This window comes from Larus michahellis, chromosome 23, assembly GCF_964199755.1.
Source record: "Larus michahellis chromosome 23, bLarMic1.1, whole genome shotgun sequence".
NCBI lineage: Eukaryota > Metazoa > Chordata > Aves > Charadriiformes > Laridae > Larus > Larus michahellis.
In genome coordinates, this window is record NC_133918.1 from 1107881 (window position 1) to 1128934 (window position 21054).

Consider the following 21054-nt stretch of genomic DNA (forward strand, 5'->3'; position numbering starts at 1 on the left):
GAAGCAGTAAAGTCTCAACAGCAGCAGCCGGAGCACAAGGCAGAAGCTGAATTAAACATCGTTCCCCTGCATGGCTGGGAGAGATTTAATTTTACACAGTAAAACGAAAAGCAGCGTTTGAGCTGCCTGGAGTTTGACCGGTACCAAGCTCCCCACCAGCCCGCGGCACTAACGGTACCATCCCAACAGCGCTGCCATGTTTTAATGCCTGCAAACAAGGCAAAACTGCCCTCGTCTTCTAATCCCTTAATTCCTCCGAGTTCAGGAGATTGAGGTATTTCACACAGAACAAAGACAGGAGCTTGTTGCATGTGGTGTTCCCATGCTCAGCTAATCTCCCGGCCCTTTCAGAGGCGGCGAGTCTCTCTGCCCGGGTCGGTCTTGTGACAAACCCCGGACCGTGCCCCGGTTCCCTTTGCTGGATCAACAAGCGCCTTGTGCAGCAGCAGCTCCAGGTGTCCACAGGAACACGGGCCCGTCCTTCCCAAACGCTACTCACGCGACCAGCGGGTCTGCGAGGGTAGAGACGCCAGAGAAGCAAACAGCCGGTTTTCCAGCTTCTCTTTTCTCCCAGGAAGTCCTTCCCACCCTCTCCAATAGCAATTTCTGCAAAGAGAACATGCAGATTCTGCTAATTACAGCGGAGACGAGGACTGTGCCCCCTCGATGAGTGTTTTATGCTCCTCGCGCTGCATGCAAACCGTACGGGCAGCGACTGGCCATTGCGAGGTTCATTTTCTGCCACTCCAGATCTAACGGCTGCGAATCACCCGAAGGGGCAGCTCTTCTAACGGCCATTTGCCAGAGATGCAACTGTGCGGAACACGCAATCTCCACGCTATTCTTCAAATATCAATGATTCCAGCCTGTTTCTGTGTTACGGTAAATATTTAAGAGAACCCTTCGCATTACACACTGACTCTCTAGTTGTATGCATTTGGGGTTTTTAAACAGAATTAGGGAAGAGCGATGGTTTTGCTGTATTCAGAGAGAGCTAGAAGAGACGCAAAGGAGCTAAATCATACAGAGAAAGTCTTGCAGCCTCTCACCAGAGCTGCCAGACGGTGAAACGGGTCACGGTTAGCAGCGACCAGCAGCATTGGACAGGCCGTAAACACCGGGGCAACCGAACGCATTGAAGCCTCCAGATTTCCTCACCGCGGCGGCACGTCCTCTGACTCAGCCTGGGTTATTCACCACAAGCCAGTGCAAAAACCCACACGTAAGCTGGGGAAGCCGCAAGAACACATGATGGAAGAAGACAACGCTTAATTAGGGCTTGACAGCATTTTCTGCTTAAATATGTGGGTGAGAAGAGACAAAGTGACAGAAAAGCTACTCCGATCACTTTTAGCTTTTTAATTACAGAAAACGTTTCCCAGAAAGTCCTGAGGTTAACTCGGCTACTGGCAACACTGAAAAACTCAAACAAACAAGCGCCAGGCTGCTTAGGAACGGAATATTTCTAAGACCTACCTAAAGAAGGAAAAACCCCAACATTACCATATTATCATTGACTCTTTTAGGGCTGCGCGGAGAGGGCAGCCTCCCCGCCCGGGGACTCAGCCCGTGGTTATCTGGAGAGGAGGCGGAGAGCCTGGGAACGCCAGCAGATGCTTTTCCTCTTGGCACGCAGCTCCCCAGGCAGGGAGGTGAGCAACGCCAGGCTGCTCCGCCGAGGTCGGTGCTGATAAGGATCAAGACAAAACTCCCTTCACAGGGGCCACCGGCTTGCGTTTGTTTTTTTTTGTTTTTTTTTTTTTTTTTACATGACCTTCTTCTTTCTTGCGCTTCTGTTGTTTCATTTCAGCACTGAACGGCCTTTGCTTTCCAGTCCCTCGCAGTGCCTTGATTTACCTCTCTGCCGCGCTCCTGCCGTTCCGTTGCCGTGCGCGCACTCGCACAGCCCGGCGCAGGCAGGGGCTCAGCACAGCACGCGTTTCCATTACGGCATCCTTCCCATTAGAGGAAAACACAACCGGCTGCACTTGTTTGTTGGACGAACACGGCGCACCATCAGCAGGCGACAAACACAGAGAGGGCGCTCGTGCCAGGAATTCTGCTTTGCCAAAGACTTATAGAAAATGACAATATTTTGCTCCTTTGAGTTTCTGCGCCAGCCACGGATGGGTTTAGAAACGGTGAAATACCACACGGAGGTATCGCCCCGATAGCAGCTACTTATTGGGAACCCACACCAAACCACTAGGGCTTTGCACCTGCATAATGCTTTAAAAATAGCTTCTGCCCAGCCCCACGGACGTGATCAGACGCCCAGTCTGACATGACTAAGAGATTCTGTTCTTGGGCACATTCACAAGGCGACCCAGCTTGAAGGCCTGGAAGGCAACAGCTTGGGAGAGCGCTGAAGGGAAGCGACACTGACAACTGGGTTATTACACAAATTGTATTCAAAGGGGACTATCAGGAATTTTGGTTAGAGACCTGGAAAGACTTAATGGGAAACAAACCCCCCCCGCCTAGGCCTTCTTCTGCTCTTCTGTTGTTATTTATGAATTCAAACATACACAGTCACCCCTCTCCCCATACCTACATCTTCAGGAAAAGGAGGTGCCGAAGCCTCCGCTTTAAACTTCCGAGGGTCTAGAGAGCATGCCTCAAAACTGGCATCCTGCTTCACTCCCCCCTGCTCCTGCCCGTTCCCCCGGCACTGCGGGCTCCGGGGGGGGATCAGGGAGGGCGCACCCATGGGATCAGACTGCCCGGGGAGGGTAGGACCCGCCATGGCTCCTGCTTTCCCGCAGCCAGGCTGTGAGAGGGAGCATCTCCAGTGAGCGACGCGACCAGCAGCTCCATCCCCGCACTGCTGGTGGGAGCGGAGCGTGCGAACCAGCCTGGTGAAGGTCACTCCCACCCAAACACAGCCAAACCCTCCTTCCACCGGGAGCTGGAAACACTTCCCCCTCCAACTCCGCTTCTGACGTTCCCCAGCACGGTGCGAGAGGTGCAACGTTTTCTGACTTGTGGGTCCCAAGTTAATTACACCCCCGTAACGCCTGCAGTTCCCACAGGCACAGAGGGGAACTGACCTCGTGCCTGTGAGGTCCCAGAGAGCACGCGGGTACCGCATCCATGTCGGGAGCGGGGCACCTGCCAGGCTTCTGTAGATTGATCCTGGTCTACAGGAATATGTTTGGCAGCCCAAAAAGAGGAACGGGAATAACCAAACGTGACAAAGATGTAAGCAGCACGCGACGAGAAGGGCTCTCCGAGCCTTTGTCAGGGTATCGCACAGCCGCGACGGATCTATTTCTGGACTCGAGTGGCTGCGATTGAAAGATGGGTTCGTGAAGAAAGCAAATACTGGAATTCCTGCTGCCGCTTTTCAGGCTGCAGCCACCTTATATGGGAAAATCGTATTTAATAAGATGGTGCATCTGGCGAGAGCCCATAATGGTCATGTCAGTGAATCACTTCAATAATCGTTCCCAAATTACGCACTGCTCCTACTAAATCCACTCAGGTCATTCCCCGAGGAGCCCTTCTGGAGAGGCCCAGCGAGCTTCCCAAGTGGGACACGGCAGCGGCAGCTCTGCCAGCCGCAGATCCAGCAGCGACGTAACGGGCCTATTATATACAGGTCAATGCCAAATGCTAGTTAATGAAAATTAGATTAATCATTCTTCGTCCTGGGTTGCTGAGGATTCGTTCTCCAGCCTGTCCTGACACTGATACCGATGGGCCCAGCACCCTTTGGGGCAGTGCCCAGATCTCCCCGCCATACAGAAACTGCCCTTCACAGCTCCCAGGCCCCGTAATTCCAGCTTCCCTATTTGTTTCCAGCCGATGCGCATCTTAAAGGACAATTAATTTGCCAGAGCGGCCCGAGTTCTATTTTCATTGCCTCCCTCCTTTCCTGCAGCTGAGCTGTGACTTATTGACTGTGAAGTAACTGCAGGGTCTTTGGGAGTTCAAGGCACAGGGTGTTTTTCTGCCTGTTTTTGCCTAGCTGACTCCCTCTGCCATCATCCTCGCTAGCACCATTTCACGGGAAAGAGGCATGTGACATCCAACTAAGCTGTGAACCATAATCATGCTGGGGATGATATTTACGTTTGATTTTTCCTCAAGCTGATAAGCCCTCTCCAATTTCCCTCTCCATCGCGTTGGTATGGATCGAACCCCTCGCGCCCCACGGGGTGGGATTCTTCTCTTATCTGTAATCTCCGCACTGAAAATATCGCTCCCGGCAACACTTCAAAAGTCACTTCAAAGTTATCACTGCAAAGAGGGAAGAGCTGCAATACCGTTCTTCATCTGTCGCAATCAGCGCTCTCCCAGTGCTTTCTGCAGATGGCCTTACAGGTGCCGCCAGCACCCAGCGCGCTCGGCACCGCTGCCGGGGCCAGGATCGCCACACGGCTATCTCCAGCTCTGGGTACAGCGAGACAACTGTTGAACAAGAGCATAAATACCTGTTAAAATCATTTCAGCTCCCTAAAGCAGAGGAATTCAACCCTGAAGAACACCTTGGAGGTTTTTGCCCAGGCTCTAAGACATAAATGATGGGCAGAGTGCCACCTATCTAACAGGAGACACGAGAAACGGAAATAAGTTGGACATCAACACTACCTCCCCCCTGAGCTGAGAATTTCCACCTTTGCAAGGAGATGGTACAAAACTGGTAGCAAAGCTGGTCTCCACCAACAGCTCTCCAATAACTCGAGCCCCTTTGGAGGTTTCCAGGCCCTGTCTCCAGGCTGCACCCAGGCAGAGGGGTGGTGACGCGTGTCTCCTCACCCAACCGGTTCTGGGATCGGGGCACCCCAGCCTGAACGATCCCAGTGCTCACGTGCCACCCCGCACACACGCGGTGCCTCCACTCCTGCCAACAGCTCCACTACCTGTGCCAAACCCGGCCAACCGTCCCTCACAGTCCCTGCAGCCCCCTCCCAGGGCAAGAGGGTGCGGACCTGGGGAGGAGGCACCGCACACACACGCCCCCATCAGCTTTTGGAACTCCCTCTTCAACCACAGCGGTTACAGAACTTTTGAAAAACTCAAAGCCGGGTTCTCAGAAAGGGACCAAATTGGGCCTGTGTGCTCACGCATGAAACAGTGCTCTGGCCCTAAATGAGGTTTTCTCCATCAAAGTGTGTTATGAGGCTTCCAGAAGCTCCCTTCAGAAAACTCTCCATGCCTTAAGTCAACCTACCCCCAAGGCTCCCCTGACTTTCAGCCCCTCTCCTCCCTCCGTCCAGCTTTACTCCTGCACCAGCCCAAAGGACTCTGCTCTCGATGTTTACCGAGCGCTTGGGGAAGGTCTTTGCTGACCCGACCCACAGTCTGGATTAACCCCGCCACGTTCGTTTAGCAAGAGCGCAAAGAAAGGAGCAGATTTTAGCTGCACCGGTAATCCTTCACCACCGGCACAAGCATTAAGGCGAGCGGGATGAAGCACCTGTAGAGGTGGGTCACGAGCACTTCACCACTTCCGCCGCTGCCCCAAACAGCCACAGAGGCACCAGCGCTGCGCGCGCTAAATTGGATTTCTCGCCGTCGGCTTCGAAACAGTCAACAAAACAGGGCGGCATTCTGCACAAACCCCCTCTGCTCCTGGGCACACCGCTCCGGCGTGCGGCATTCCCATCTGCTGCAATGAGGACCGCGGAGCCATGGACGTGCTCCGGCAGCCAGCCGTCCCCTCTCTGCCCCGCCTGCGGGTGCCTCCGCGCGCAGCCTACCCAGGGCCATCTCCGGTCCCCCCAGGCTTTGTTCCCTTCCAGAAAACACTCGTTAGCTGTCGTGCACGTTGTCCCCAGCCCTCCCGGGAGCTCCAGTTGCAGGCACGGCTGAGACCGAGTGACACAATTTGGACACTATCCAAGCGAGGAGTAAGCAACTCGACTCAAAAAAAAAAAAAAAAAATCAAAGCATCGGTGAGATTACTGGCTCCGTTTCATCTTTTTTACTATCAGCATAAGGTGAGACAGTCTACAGGTTCGTAAACTCAGATTTACTTGCAAAGGAAAGAAAAACACACAGTCCCTGCTTAAATCTCTCCTGAGCAACAGCCTCCACAGACACCTTGACTTGTGCCGAGCAACAACCCTCTACGCTCCCTAAAAAACAGAAAGGTGACAGGGAAATGAGAAGGATAAACAATATTTTAGTTGTTCATTGGCAAGAGGTTCTCTCTTTTGCTCCCGCAGCATCACAAGCTGGAAGTCCACCAGCCACATCGCACCGTGCTGGGAGCACGCTCCCAAAAAAGAGGTCTGAGGGGGGGATGCCACGGGCAGCCCGGGGAAAGGCAAGCAGCACGCAGCTGGCCCCTCCATCGTCCTCGCAGCACCAAGGAACCCAAGCAGAAAGGCCGGGGCCACTTGCCTAAATCTCAGCACCTTACCAAAAGTGACACGTTACATCCAGCCCCCCCAAGGCAGCGGATGACATCTCTGAAATAATCACAGCTACCGCTGCAATTTGTTGGTTTACAGGAGATCTAACGATGCTCATTTAAGGGCCCGAAGATGAGATTGCTGTCACGGCACAACCAAAACCCCGCGGCCTCCTCGCAGGCTCGGGAGAAACCGGCAGCTCAGGCGGGTGTTCGGGAGCGCGACGTCGGGGACACGAAGGACCGTGTCAGCCCCAGAGCAGCGCGGGGCCCCCATGCACAGCTAACGCTGGCGATTCTGAGGCTGTTAATTGCGCTACAAATGATGAGGCACAGCGGTGGAGGCAGGTGCCCCCCAGAGCTGCCCCCGCCAGCCAAGGAACCTGGTGTAAGGCTGCCAGCTCCAGCCCTGCCCGGGACCACAGGGAGCCGCCGCAACAGCCCGCCGGCCCCCAGCAAACACCCCCCCCGCCCGAGCCCCGGGGAACACCAGAGGCCCGGCCTGGCTCATCGAGAGGGTAGCCCGGCCCGGGGCCCTGCTCGCCAGCCGGGTGCCTGTTCCGGCGGCGGGGTGCCCCGCTCCCGGGGGTGCAGGGTACCGAAGCCCCCCCGGGGCCGGTAGCGGGCAGCAGCCCCGGAGGCGGGCAGGCCGGCCGGTGCCCTGCGCGTTGCCCCGGGGGCCGCAGCCGCCGCCCCCCACCGCCGCCGGCCCGGGACGCCCCGGGGCGGGCGGGGGACGAGGATACGGACACCCGCCCCGGGCCGAGGGGCAGCCCCGGGGCGGAACCATTCTGGGTGCCGGGGGCGGGGGGGGGGGGGGGCGGCAGTTGGACGGGACCACGCGGTGGCCGGGGGTGGCACACTCGGGGGGGGACTGGACTGAACCACCCCGACCACCCCCCGCCCCGGGCACAACGCGGGGCCCGGCCGGGAGGTACCACTTGGACCAGCCGGGGGGGAGTAGGGGGAGTTGGGCTAAACCACTCTTGGCCCCCGGGGGGGGAGCAGCCCCTCAGGGGAGGGGACCAGGCCGCGGAGCCCGGCCGAGGCGGCGGCTGCCCGGTACCCGCAGCCCGTTACCTCCTGCCGCGTCCAGTCCCCCCACGCCGGCCTCCGGGGTGATGGCGCCGGCCCCCGCCACGGCCGAGCCTTCCGCCTCCTCGGGCACCTCCAGCTCCATGGCCGCCGCGCAGGCCGCGGGCAGGGCAGGCCCGGGGCAGGACAGGCCCCCCGCCGCCGCCGCGCTGCTCCCGGCTCCAGCCGCCGCCGCTGAGGAGACTGGGAACGGCGGGGACCATAGAGCGCGGGAGGCGCCGCGGCTAGACCCGCCCCAGCGCGGCGGGGCGGAAGGGGCAGCGGCCAGCACCGGAAGTAGAGCTGTCCCCTTCCGCCGGAATTAATCGCGACGTAGAGGCTTGGCTGTCGCGATAGTCCGTGCACTGTGGGACGAGGACCCCGCGCTGGAAGGCGCGGGGAGGGGTCGGGGCCCCGCACACCATAGAGCGGCGGAGAGAGAGGCCGCCGCTGTCCTCTCTAGCGGGCGGGAGGCACCATAGAGAGGGGGCGCGGCCTGCCGGTCGCCATGGCAGCGGGGGCGGGACCCCGGCGGCGGGGGCGGGCTCGTGCGCGGGGCCGCGTGCGGGCTCGTGCGCGGGGCCGGGACCGGGACCGGGACCGTGCGCCGTCTCCCCTCCTGGGTTCCCCGGGAGCCGCCAAAGCCGCCGGGACGGGTCTGCCCTGCCCCGCCGCCGGGCACCGGGCGCGCTCCCTCCGAGAGGCCTCGCGGCCGGGCCCCCGCCGCCGCTCCCCGCCCCGGCTCCCCCCAGTGCCCCGCCAGTGGCACCATCTAGTGGCGCCGCGCAGCCGGGCCGGACCCGGGGAAGCCCCGGGGCGCGGGTCAGCCCCGGCCGGCCCCGCCGGTTCTCCCGGCCCCGGGGGCCAGATGTGTCACGGGCAGCGGCAGCCCCGGCCGGGAGCCAGCCTGGCGCTCAGGCCCGGCCCGCGGCGCCGCCGGGGAAGGAGCCGGCAGCTCCGGTGATGCTGGTGGGCGGCGTGGCCGTCCCCCCGCCCCAGGTGCTCCCGGCTGCGGCGCTGCGCGGAGGGCAGCCGGTGGCCCGGCAGCGGCTGGGGAAGCGGCGGCCGCCCGGACGGAAGCTTCTCCGTCCTCCCCCCGGCGCTGGTGGGGGGCTTCGGCCAGAAGGAGCCCCCTGGTGCCGATGTGAGGAGCGGTGGGGAAAGCGGCGGCTCCATGGCTCCGGCCCCGGGGTGGTGGCTGGTGGCCGGGGGGTTCAGGAGGAACTGGTCCCCCCACGCCGCCCCGCCGCCGGGCCGTGACCTGCTGTGGCATCAGCACCGACCCCGGCCGGGAGTGGCAGCCTGGATCGAGAGCCGAGGCGTGGAGCTGGTTTCTGTCACCACAGGACAGCGACCCCGCGGAAGGAGGAATGACGGGGGGCTGGTCCCCAGGTGGGGGGCAGAGGGAAGGGGAAAGGGAGGAAAGGGGAGGCAGCCATCAGCAGGGTCACCTTTGCCCCCACACCCCTCTCAGGACCGGGAGCCCCAGGCTGGCCACCGTCCCTGGCCCCTCTTGGGGCACTGGGTGAAGCCATTTGGTCCCCCGGTGGACTCCCGAGCAGGGGTGTTGGGAGGGTTTGGGGGTCCAGGGCTGTGTAGGTGGGTGCAGACCCCCACCACCTCCTTGGAGAGGGCCAGGCTTGGGGGGAGGACCCTCTTCCCCAGGCACCGCCACCCTCAGCATCTAGTGAGCCTGTCCCTGCCCGGGGCTGGGTGGGGGGCGGGTGGACGTGACTGAGCCACCAGCACCATGGAGGACAGCAGGGACAGCCCCCTGTGACCCCTGTTGTGCCTGGGAAGCTGCCCCGGGACCCCCTTCCTCCTGCTTCCCTCTTGCAGGCAGCGTCTGGCCCACAAAGGGTTACGCAAGGCACCCTGGAGTGACACCACTGCCACCAGCCCCGGAGCTCAGCTCCTTCCTGGTCTGATCCCGATCGGAGGCTCGGTGAGTGCCTGACCCTGTCCCCCCGGGATCTGATGGCCCCGATTCCTGTTTGGGGATGGGGACCCAGCCCTGCTTTCACCTGGGGAACCGACCACGCTTTGTTCCTCCCTGGGTGGCTCCAGGACCCGGAGACCCTCCTGGAGTCCTGTCCTGATGGCAGGGAGACACCCCGGGAGGGATCCTGGGACCCTGATGTTGCAGCTCTGTGCCCTGAGGGCTGGAAGAGGTGCCTCCATCCTACTGATTTACACCCTGGCTGGGTCAGACCTTCCAGAGACCCTTTTCCCAGAGCTGGGGGGTCAGGATAAGCCCATTGCAATGTGGGTGGGGTTGGGTTAGAGGAGCTTCTGGGGGGACCCGGGACCCCAGTCCTGCACGGCCAGGAGCAGACAGGTGACGAGCGGTTTTGCAGCTCTGGCTGAGAGCAGGGACCCCACTGATCCCGGGAAGGCTTTGGGGCCCCAGACTGAGGACCCCCGTCGGTGGGGAGGTTGGGAAACATGTTATGGGTTGTTATGGTTCTAATGACCACGGCCGTAACAGGTTATGGCCACAGGGCAAGGCTGGGGTGGGCAGGGTGTGTGGCTTTCCAATAAATAACCCCCCACCAGTTGCTGTCCCCACGGTGGGCATTGCTGGCGGTGTCACCCCGGGGCCAGGCACAGCCCCGAATCAGGGACCTTGCAGCGGGACAAGCTGCCCTGGTGCAGCCCCGGCTTCGTTTGGCATTAAAAACCCTGGAGGTGAAGGCCACGGTGCGTGCGTGGGGCAGAGTGGGGGCGTGTGGGGGCTCCCCGTGCTGCCGGTGCCCGGTGCCGGGCGCGTTGGGCTGGGCCGTGGTCAGCTCTGCCCAGATACTGCCTCTCCCGGCGGGGCCATTTCGGGTGCGGGCTGGTTTCTGTCGGAAACCGGCCGAGCCGGCTCCTCCGGCTGCCAGCCTTGGCCTTTGGCTCGGGACAGGCCCTACGCCAGGTCTATCCCCCCCCCCGCCGCCGGGGACAGGACCGGGGCTTGGCGGCATGCTGGGTGGTGCCTGTGCCAGCTGGCGAGATGGGAGCTGCTGCTGTCCCCACACTGGCCCCCCGGCCCCAGGCTGCCACTGCCCACGGCGAGCCACGGGTGGCAGTGGGATGCGGGTGCGTGGCTGATCTGTGGCACCCTGGTGATGCGACAGCAGCGGGAGCCATCTGGGGACAGCGAGGGTCTGTGTTGGGTGGCAGCAGGAGCAGCTCTGGCACCGCAGATGAGCTGTCACCCCGGGGAGGTGATGCTCTGGGTGTCCCGTAGTCGGAGTCCCTTGGACCTGTGGCTCATGCCGTGTCACCTGTGCGCATCCAGGGAGCCCGTAAGCACAGACCAGCCGACACTGGTGACATGGCGGGGACGGGACACGCCAGTTCAGCTCACTGGCAGGAATCCACCCCACTGCTGTGCCAGGGTCTCCTGTGTGTTATCGGTCTTACAACACCAGGACAGGACCATGGGTGCCACCACACCGCGGTCCTGCTCAGCCCCAGCCAGCCCCTGGGCACATGTGTTGGCCACCGGCGGGGGGGGGGCAGGCACTCGGGCTGGTTTTGGCAGCTCATTACGCGGAGTGGAAACCCGGACTCTGTCCTCCACACTCGCTGGCTCGCAGCCCGCCCGGACGGGGCTATTTCTGAGCCCCGGTGAATGATTACACCATCCCTCCCGGGGGCTGTCGTGGGCTGGGTGTCGTTTTGGGGGCCCAGCTGGCTGCTTTGGTGCAGCTCCAGCTGGGGGCTGGCCACGGGAAGCCCCCGTGCTGGGGCTGAGCCGCCATGCTTGCCCCAGGGCTGGCTGCCAACCACCGGCCCCAGCTTCCCCACGGGATTCCAGCCTGGCATTGCCTATGGCATTGCCCACGGGGCGTCAGCGCTTGTTTCGGTTGCCCCCTGGTCCCACTGAAGCTGCCCCCCGGCTGATTCCCAAAGGGGCTGTGGTGGTTTCCAGCTTCTCGTGGTGCCAACGTGGGGGGGCCCTGGCCGGGCTTGAGGGTGGCCGAGCCGCGTTGGGGAGACAGCATGGCCCCTGGCATGGCCGTCCCGGAGCCCTTGGGCACCATGGGGCCGTGTGGGTGCCGTGGGACAGGGTGCTCAGGCAGTGGGGCCAGCACGGACAGAACTGGGGGCTGTGTCCACGGCAGAGCCATTGGCCAATCAGAGACCCCAGAGATCTGCTGTGGCAGAGCCATTGGCCAATGAGAGCCCCCGGAGATCTGCCACGGCAGAGCCGTTGGCCAATCAGAGCCTCCGGAGATCTACTGTGGCAGAGCCATTGGGCAATGAGAGACCCCGGAGATCTGCCACGGCACAGCCATTGGCCAATCAGAGACCCCAGAGATCTGCCACGGCACAGCCATTGGCCAATCAGAGAACCCGGAGATCTGCTGTGGCAGAGCCATTGGCCAATCAGAGACCCCAGAAATCTGCCACAGCAGAGTCATTGGCCAATCAGATCCTGGGGAGACTCGTCACAGTATATATATCAGCCAATCAGAATCCGAAGACATGCCACGGCAGAGCTGTTGGCCAATCAGAGACCAGAGAGATCGACTGCGGCAGAGCAGCCGACCAATTGCAGCCCGCAGAGCCGTCGGCCAACCAGATCTCGGGGTCCTGCCGTGGCAGAGCTGCCGGCCAATCGGTGCCAGGGGACAGCGCTGTCAGCCAATCGGCACTGGGGAGATCAGAAGCGTCGTCACGGCCGTGGCCCCTTGTGCCCGCAGTGGGCCGTGCCGTGCCCGAGCCTTGGCCGTGGCCGTGGGTGGGCCCAGGATGGGCGCTGGTAGCCCTGGGGCAGGAGCAGGACGCGCCGTCCGGGGCAGCCTGGCCCCGGGGGGACATTTCAGCAGGCGATGGGTGTGGGTCTGTCCTCGCCGGTCCCTGTGCCGGTCGGAGGGGTGAGGACCCGGTTGTGGTGGTGACATCGTGCCGGCCTGTTGGCCTTCGCGTCCCCATCGCCCTGGAGAATGATTTGCTGGTCTCGCCGGGGTTCCCTTGGCGTGTGCGATGGCATGGATAAGCCTTGGAGTCCCTGGTCAAACTGGCTCCTTCCCGTCCCACCCCATGGGAAGGCGCGGGAGGCTCTGGGCCCGCTGTCCCCCACCCCACGCAGGGATCCCGCGTCTCTCCGGGTTCACACTGACGTTTCCTCCAGGGAGCCAGGGGCTGGTGGAGGCGCTCCCCAGGCATTTCTGCCTGGATGGAACGTCACCCTGTCAGTCAGGCTTACCTGTCCTAAGTGGAAAATGTTGGATTTGGGGGGAAAACCCAGGGAAACCAAAAGTTGATGCTGAGGCGCTGCTGCTCCCCAAGTGGTTAGCGGAGCTGCCGGCTCCGCCGTTGTGCCGGAGCCCAGAACAGCCAGGCAGGAGGGCACCGAAGCAGCGTCCCCGGGGTCTGCTGGCTCCCGGGAGGAGGGAGGGGACCATGAGGACGGCATGGGCAGGTGGTCCCAGCCCTGGAGATGGGTCCTGACTTGCTTGTCCTGCGTAAAACCTCCCCTTCCATGGACTCACATCCGAGGGGACGGAGATGGACCTCCCGAGGTGGGGAATTTCATGCTGCACGGAGGCAGCTCTGGGTTTCGGAGCCACTCCCCTGTGGGGTTAGCCGGGGTGTGACAGACCTGCGAGTCTCGGTGCCCCGGTGGGTGCCAAGGCACCGCAGGGGGTGTCCCCGGTGCCTGCGGCTCAGCTTTGCTTCTGCTCTTCGTTGCAGCCTGAAGTGGGATTGAGGAAGGGGCCAGCGGCTGCAAAGAGGAGCCGGAGCCGGTCTGCGCCCCCGGCTGCTGGGCAGGGGCTGCCGCGCCGGCCGGCTGCTGCGGTCACCTCCCCTGGTTCGCGTTGGCGGGTGCCCACCATGGAGGAGATGCTGATCTGGGAGCAGCACACGGTGACGCTGAGCAAGGTGAGTGTGGCCCAGGGTGGCTGCAGGAGGGGACGGGGTCTGTGGGGCCAACTCTGCCTGACCCCTCTCTGCCCGTCCCCGCTAGGACCCTCACAGGGGCTTTGGCTTCGCTGTCTCCGGAGGCCGGGACCGTCCCAACAGGGTGACCGGGGACACAACGGTGGTTGTTTCAGATGTGGTGGCCGGGGGACCGGCGGTGGGTCGGCTCCAGTGAGTGTACGGGGATGTGGGGATGTGGGGGGTGCTCGCTGCCAGCGGGGACGGGAAGGGCAGCGTATCGTTTCTGCTAGGACAGGGCCAGCCCGGCTGCCTGCCCGGGGGGATGGGGTCCTCCTGGGGCAACGGCTGCCCCCGCCACCCCGCCAGCTCCCCCCGGCTGGGGGCTGCAGCTGGGGCAGAGCCACAGCTGCATCTTCCCCCCAGGAAGAAGGATCACATCGTGATGGTGAACGGCCTTTCCATGGAGAACGTCTCATCCTCCTTCGCCATCCAGACACTTAAAACCTGCGGCAAGATTGCCAACATCGTGAGTGTGCCCTGTGGCGGGATGGGGGCCGGCATCATGCACGGAACTGCATCGTGCCTGTCCCCATCCGGCTCCCCTGTCCCACACCCCCAGGGGTTCACATCTGGGGCTTGGAAAGTGCTGTAGAAACATCTCCTGGCAGAGGCGGCTGCACCCACCACCTTCTCCTTCTCACTTTCCACCTGCAGACACTGAAAAGACCGAAGAAAGTCCAGCTCCCCGTGAGCAAGAGCCACTCCGCGTCCCCCACCATGCCCCAGCGCTATGACTCGGACGAGGACTTTGGGTCGCAGGGTGCGCATCCAGCCCTGCACCGCTCCCGGGATGACCTGGACCACAGCCGGGGCTATGACGGGGACTCCTCCAGCGAGAGAAGTTCTGGCCACCACCAGGATGACCGCCGCCACCACAAGCCAGCATCCCGGAGCCGGAGGCGAAGCCAGGACAGCAGCCACTGGAGGGAGAGCCCTCCTGGCTCGGATCGGAGGGGCTACAGCCGGCACCACTCCACCAATGGCTTTGGCCACGAAGGGGACACCAATGGGCTGGCCCTGGTGTCGGGCTTCAAGCGGCTGCCGCGCCGGGATGTGCCGATGAAGCCCATCACATCGGTCCTGGTGAAGCAGAAGCAGAACGAAGGTGAGGCCCTCCCGCTCCCTCTGTCCCTGGGTCTTGTCACTTGGTTTGTGGCCGTGCACCCCCTGGGGAGGAGGCGATGTCGGGGTTGGTGCCGGGGTCTGGGGCACGCTGTGCTGGGTGCACCAAACCTGCCTGGCCTCAGCCCGGGGTTGCAGTGCTCAGCTTTGGGGCTTGCTAGTGCCCCATGGGGAGCTGGGGCGGGCCATGGGGCTGGTGGCGAGGGGTTGCCTCGAGGGGGTCCTGCGTCTGCCTGGCTCCGGCACTGGCAAGGGCTCTCTCTGGTGCAGAGTATGGCCTGAAGCTGGGGAGTCAGCTCTTCATCAAGCACATAGTGGAGAGCGGGCTGGCGGCGAAGGGCAGCTCTTTGCAGGAGGGAGACCTCATCCTGAAGGTACGGGGGCCCAGGGGGCACGCAGCCCTTACCGCGGATCTCACCTCCCCTCTTCCAGTGGCTCATCCCTGGCCAGCGTCACCCAGGGTGCTTCCCTCGGCTGCCTGCAAAGGACGGCAGCTCGGCTGGAGGCAGCACCGCCTGGTGCCCGCACCCTGCCCCGGCTCCCCAGCCGTCACCAGGGACCCCGCGGGGGCCCTCGGGGACCAGCTCCCCGCAGTGCCAAAGCTGCCTGGTTGAGGCAGCCCCACGGCGTTCAACCAGCAATGGTGGCTTGTCCCGCTGCCACAGCGGGATGACACCTGCCCCGCTCTCCCCATGGCACGCGGTCCCCTCCCGCGCGTGCGTGTCCCTGCCGAGGGAGCGGTCGGCCCAAGGAGCTCGGGGGTGGTCAGGGCATGTCAGGTGAAACGACGCTTAAAGTATTTGGGGAAGAGGAATTAGGGGAGGGAGACGCTTCATTTGCACACATGGGCCAGGCCCACCCGTGGCTGCTGGGAACCGGGGCCAAAGCGACTCTGGGACAAACAGGAGGGACTTAATCCCAGCAATCCGACGGGAAAAGCTGCCGTGCCTCGGGGAGATCGCAGCCCCACTGTCCACTTGGGGCCTGACCCCCCGGCGCCAGTTCAGTGTGTGGAAGGACAGCGCTGGGCCAAGGTCAAAGTAAAACTGCGCTTCAGGCAGCGTCTGAGGGGGTTTCTGCAGCTCCTGCCTCCGTGCAGGGTCCCCCTGCAGCTAAAGGTGGGAGTTAATCAGCCTCGCTAATTTGTTTCCTCTGTGTAGGAGGAGGCCCCACTGGGAGGCAGCCAGGAACGGGGACAGGGGCCAGGATGGGCAAAGCTGCGGGAGCTGGGGCTGGGCTGGAGCGGCTGGGCAGGGACCGGGAAGACGGCAGTCGGAGCATCCCATTCGAGCGGGGCTTTCCTGGGGGCGGCTTTCCCAGGAGCGAGTGCGCTGAGGCCTCCCGCTCTGCCCCCTCCAGATCAATGGGGTGGCCAGCGAGGACATGTCCCTGGCTGAAACCCAGCAGCTCATCGAGCGGACGGAGGGGACCCTGACCTTGCTCGTCCTCCGGGACCACCGGCAGTTCCTGGTCAACATCGCTGATGTTGAAGACAGCCAGAGCGACAGCTGCCGGATGGATGGTGAGGGGACACGGGGATGGGGCCGGGGCCAAATACACAGCCCAGGGACTGGACAGTCACTAATGCGTCTTCCCTCCTGCTGCTGCAGATATCTCTGACATTGACTCTGAACTGTCCCATCCGCCATCCCCTGAGACCTCCCCACGACTTCCAGCTGCTGCCAGGATGAATTCACCGCCGTAAGCGCCGCTCTGTCCCCACGAGCCCCTCTTTCCCCCATCAGATCCCCCAGGTCCCCCACGTTCCCTGTCTCTCTGGAGGGGCTGGTTCTCCTCCATCCTGGAGCCAGTTCACCCTGGAGGTGGGACTGCCATTCTGTCCCCAGCTTGTTCCACTGTCCCCGCTGCCCTCTTGGCACTGCCTGCCCATGCCCATCCAGCACCTGCCCCCGTGAGCTGCCTAAATCCTGCCCCAACTTTGTTCCAGGGAGAGGAGACGATCGAACAGGGACCCTGCGGCTGACACGGTCGTGGACGATGCTCGGGGCCCTGGTGAGTGAGCTCAGATCAGGCTGGGAGAGTTAATGGCTCTGAGGGGGTGTCTCTGCTGTCCCCATCCCCCTGGCAGAGCCGTGCCAGGTCTCCCCGTGCATCGGCTGCCCTGGCAGCGGCGCAGCCTCCTGGACCAGCCCTTCTTCCCTGCAGACCTGCTGGAAGCTGTGGAGGGTGATGGCTACCACAGCCCCCACACCAGCCCCGCTGCCCGAGCTGCCTGCAAGGACGGGTACGTCTGGGAGAGGCGGTGGGAAGGGGCTGGGGGAGACGGGGACCTGCTCCGCCGCGGGGTTGGGGTCACAGGGCCGGTGACCCCCTGTGCTGTCCCTGGCATGTCACTGCTGGGCTGACCATGGCTTCCCCCGTGGCAGGTACAGCGCTGACTCCAGGGTCGTGCACTTCGTGAAGGCCAAGAGCGTCGGGCTGCGGCTGGCTGGTGGGAACGACGTGGGCATCTTCGTGTCAAGCGTGCAGGAGGGGAGCCCGGCCGACAGCCAGGGTGTCCGGGAAGGAGACCAGATCCTGCAGGTACATGGGTCTGGGAACGGCTCTGAATGCTGCTGCACCCGGACTGGCCCCATCCCTCTTGGGTCTGATACGCCCCAGGGGTTGGATTTCTCCTGCTGGGCATCATTTTGGGTCGGTGCTGGGTCAGTGCTGGTGTCCGTGGTCTGAACCCATTGGGCTGGCTCCGAGGGGACGGTCCCGTCTCCAGCACCATGCCAACACCCGCGGGGTCCAGGCACCACCTCAGCTGGCCCAGGGGCCCTCCCCAGGGCTCCCAGAGGTCGTGGCAGGCACTTGGGTCACAGGGACCAGTTCCGTCTCCCACCCTGCCCTGGGCGCTGCTGTCCCTGGGACCCCCACTGGGTCCTCCATCTCACCGTTGGGGCCGTGTCTAAGTGCTTTTCCGTGGCAGGTGAACGACACCAGTTTCCAGAACCTGACCCGTGAGGAGGCTGTGGAGTTCCTCATGAGGCTGCCGCCAGGCGAGGACATCACGCTGCGGACGCAGAGCAAGCAGGACAGTGAGTGACGACCGGCCTCATCCTGGGCTTGTGCCTCTCCATCCTCTTGTCTCTTCCGAGCAAGCATCAGAGCTGCCGGACTTGCCATGGCTCTTCCTGCCCCCGCGGGGTGGTCCTTCTTCCCTGCACCCCCCTCCTCCGGAGAGACGATGGGAGGGGACCAGACTGTCCTGGCCCTGTTTGTGCCTTGGCATCCTGGAGCACGGGGGCTTTCTGGCACCACGGCTCAGCCCGGAGAGGCCAGTGTGTGCTGGGGGGTCAGGTCCTGCTGTCCCCGGCATGCCTGAGCGCGCCATGGGAGGAAAAGGTGTTCCCAGCACCCTCCTTAGCAGCAAGGGCTACTCTGGAGGCTCCCGGCCCAGCCCAGCTCCTTCCCAAATTTCTTCAGCATCTTCCTCCTCAGCCACCCCTTCCCCTGATGGTCCCTCTCACCCTGGGCTCCAGTTTACAGGAAGATGATCTCGTCCAACGTGGGTGACTCATTCTACATCCGGACGCACTTTGATTTCGAGAAGGACACGCCGTCGGGGCTCAGCTTCGTCCGTGGGGATGTCTTCCATGTGCTGGACACCATGTACCGGGGCAGGCTGGGGAGCTGGCTGGCTGTGCGCATGGGCAGGGACCTGCAGGAGCAGGACAAGGGCATCATCCCCAACCAGAGCAGGTAACGATGGAGCCAGGAATGGCCCCAGGATGAGCAGAACCAGGGGATGGCTCCCCGGTGAGATGGGGACATGGATGGTGGGCCCAGTAAGAAGCAGGGCAAGGGCTGATGGAGGAGCAGCGGGACGTGTGAGATGGTGAAATCCCTTCTCAGGGGTGATGGGGCAGTTGATGCTCTGGTTGTCCAAGGTCCCAGAGGGAGAAGGCTACCACAGCCTCATCTGGCTGTGCCACTGAGCAGGGACGCTGGATTCCACCCCTCCCCTTGGAGCCTGGAGAGACAAAGCGGGGGGTGAATCCGGAGGTTCCAGGTCCTGAGCCCTTTTCCCTCCTAGGGCCGAGCAGATCGCCAGCCTGGAGTCGGTGCTGAAAGCCACGTCTGGTGCCAACCCCTCTGGGGCACGGGCCGAGTTTTGGAAGCTGCGGGGCCTGCGGGGTGCCAAGAAGATGCTGCGGAAGAGCCGGGAGGACCTGTCTGCCCTCACAAAGCAGGGCCACTACCCGCCATACGAGAGGGTGGCCCTGAAGGAAGGTGGGCACTAGGGCTGTGTCCCCAGTCGCCCAGAGCCACCCAGGGGACATGGGCCCCAGGGCTGCCCCGCTGTGGGTGCTAGCGGGAAGAGCGGGGCAAGTCCCAGGCCCACGGGCACCTCGAGGAGCGGGGCTGGATGCCCAGGTGCTGCGAGCTCTGCCTTCGCCCCCAGCCTCTCTGAGCGCGTCTGTCTTCTGCCCACAGCCAGCTTCAAGCGGCCGGTGGTGATCCTGGGCCCCATCGCAGACATTGCCATGCAGAAGCTGAGCACGGAGCTGCCTGAGCTGTTCGAGATTGCCCGTAAGTGCCCCCCACGCCAGGTAGAAATCGTATCCGGCAGCCAGACCCTGTGTCCAGGACCTGTGGGAGCTCTTCACCTGCGGCTGTCCCAATCCTGCCTCATTGCCCCCTCCCCGTGACACCCCAACACCTTCCTGGACTCATTCACCCTCTCCCCAGGCATCATGAGACCAGCCAGGCCCCAGGCATGTCCCCTCCTTGAGGGACACAGCCCCGGGGCAGGACACAGCCAGACCCAGCCTGGGGCTGGCAGAGATGCCACGTCTCCCCCATCCCCTCTCACGCCGTGTCTTCATGTCCTGCAGCGAGCGTGGCCCGAGATGGGGCTTCATCCAAGGTCATCAAATTGGACTCAGTGCGGCAGATTGCAGAAAAGGTGAGAGACCTTCCCTGTGTCCTTGTAGCCAGGCGGGCCAGGGCCTGGGCCTGGGGGGGAGCCCACGGCTTCTGTCCCTGTCCCCAGCGGGACTGATGGCCGTGCCCTCCCCCAGAACAAGCATGCCCTGTTGGACATCACGCCCTCGGCTGTGGAGCGCCTCAACTACGTGCAGTACTACCCGGTGGTGGTGTTTTGTGAGCCTGAGAGCCGGCAGGGCATCAAGGCCATGCGCCAGTGGCTGGCGCCCGACTCTAGAAAGAGCTCCCGGCGCCTCTATGCTCAGGCCAGCAAGATGAAGAAGTACTGCAGCCACCTCTTCACCGCCACCGTCAGCCTCAGCGGCAGCGGCAACACTTGGTACGAGGCGATCAAGGACATCATCAGGACTCAGCAGAGCCAGCCTGTTTGGACGGCGGTGGAGCAGGTATGGGGCACGGGGTCCCTGTGGCAAGGCTCAACCTGCCGGGGTGGCAGCCAGGCAGGTGACGGAGCCACGCACCCATTCCCCCCACACACACACACACCTGGGGTCCCCACCCCACAGGCAGATGTGGCACTGGAGGACAGTCTGGATCTGCTGAACCCACCGAGCGCAGCGGCCTCGGGCTACCTGACCTGCGACAGTCACGCCAACAGCGACTACGACGACACGGACGGTGAGACGGGCGCCTACACTGACGGCGAGGTGGAGGACGCCTATGACCAGCCTGGGCTGGCCCGCTCCTCCGAGCCAGTGCAGACGTCCCCAGGCCATGGCCTGAGAGAGCAGGTGGGTCCCCCATACTGGTATGAGGGGCTGGTGGGGCAGAGGAGGGTGGCACAGCGCCTACCTACGGGGGCTAATTCCTGTCCCCTGTGGCACAGGCAGGGTGTCACCTCCAGCTGCTGCCGGTCCAGCTGCACATCCACGCCTAGCTCTGGTTCCCCATTGCGGGGACGCAGCCCAGCCCCGGGCTGGGTGGGGCACAAATCCTGCCCCTACCTCTGACCCCCCCGTCTCTCTGCCCTTTCCCAGGCGACCGAGCAGCAGCGGCAGGGCCAGCACTACGACAGCATTAGGTACGCTGCACACCAGGGCCAGCCCCGGGGCTGGGGCAGCGCCTGCGCAGGCTTCCGTGTCAGCTTTGCCCCTGCCTGCCAGGGGACTGTCTCTGCCACCCGCAGAGGTGTCACTGCAGCTTCTCGTCCCCCAGGGAATACGAGCGCGACGCTGTGAAGAGGAGGTTCACACGAGCCAGGGACGACTCAGACCAGGAGGAAGGCTACGAGTGGGGCCCAGCTACAGACGTGTAGCAGCACCACTGGTCCCTGTCCCACTGGGCAACCGGCCCCCTTGGGCCAGCCCTGTGCCACGGGGTCCATGTGACAGCCCAGGTAGTGCCACGCAGCACCCCACAGCCAGGCTGGGTTGGGACTAATCCTGCTGTACCCCTCCCCACCGAGTGCCTCCTTCCCCCTTTTGGCCGCGTCCTCTGCTGCTGGAATAAAAGGGACGGTTTGATGAAGATGGGCTGTTTCCGTGAGTGCTGGGTGGCAGCACGCGGGGGAATCCCGTGCAGCCAGGTGGCCTTGCTGGACACAGAGGCCCTGCCTGGTGAGAGGCATCGGTGCGGGAATCAGGCTCGGGTTGTGCCAACGTCTG

At 63.2% G+C, this 21054-nt stretch overlaps 2 protein-coding genes across 10 annotated transcripts in view; one reads left to right on the forward strand and one right to left on the reverse strand.

Moving 5' to 3' along the window:
* PIP5K1C (phosphatidylinositol-4-phosphate 5-kinase type 1 gamma) overlaps positions 1-7685 on the reverse strand; it is a 49360-nt gene extending 41675 nt beyond the window's left edge. For all 7 annotated transcript variants that reach the window (XM_074566070.1, XM_074566065.1, XM_074566069.1 and 4 more), the window contains exon 1: positions 7442-7685. In XM_074566070.1, coding sequence (XP_074422171.1) covers positions 7442-7541 — 100 coding nt within the window. In that variant the 5' untranslated portion in view covers positions 7542-7685. The remainder of the gene's footprint in view (positions 1-7441) is intronic.
* Positions 7686-8430: 745 nt separating this feature from the next.
* Positions 8431-20915, forward strand: TJP3 (tight junction protein 3). Of its 3 annotated transcripts, none has more exons than XM_074566060.1 (21): positions 8431-8827; positions 9275-9380; positions 13124-13312; positions 13398-13522; positions 13736-13838; positions 14027-14477; positions 14765-14868; positions 15854-16016; positions 16105-16195; positions 16443-16507; positions 16661-16739; positions 16882-17038; positions 17430-17538; positions 17983-18202; positions 18537-18733; positions 18938-19033; positions 19339-19409; positions 19525-19836; positions 19957-20181; positions 20428-20471; positions 20606-20915. In XM_074566060.1, exons 1-21 carry the CDS (start codon positions 8610-8612, stop codon positions 20703-20705), a joined length of 3225 nt encoding a protein of 1074 aa, XP_074422161.1. In that variant the 5' UTR covers positions 8431-8609; the 3' UTR covers positions 20706-20915. The 3 variants fall into 3 exon arrangements, 2 of the variants coding, with proteins under 2 accessions (XP_074422161.1, XP_074422162.1); XR_012584513.1 differs by having other exon boundaries at positions 8470-8827; positions 19961-20181; positions 20606-20911; XM_074566061.1 differs by having other exon boundaries at positions 8470-8827; positions 16888-17038.
* Positions 20916-21054: the final 139 nt, after the last annotated feature.

Bases quoted from the DNA above. Each gene is read 5' to 3' on its own strand.
- TJP3 (XM_074566060.1), top strand. From the start codon at position 8,610: ATGGCTCCGGCCCCGGGGTGGTGGCTGGTGGCCGGGGGGTTCAGGAGG. The intron at 8,828-9,274 runs GTGGGGGGCAGA...TCCCTCTTGCAG, and splicing joins GACGGGGGGCTGGTCCCCAG to GCAGCGTCTGGCCCACAAAG. The intron at 20,182-20,427 runs GTGGGTCCCCCA...GCCCTTTCCCAG, and splicing joins GCCATGGCCTGAGAGAGCAG to GCGACCGAGCAGCAGCGGCA.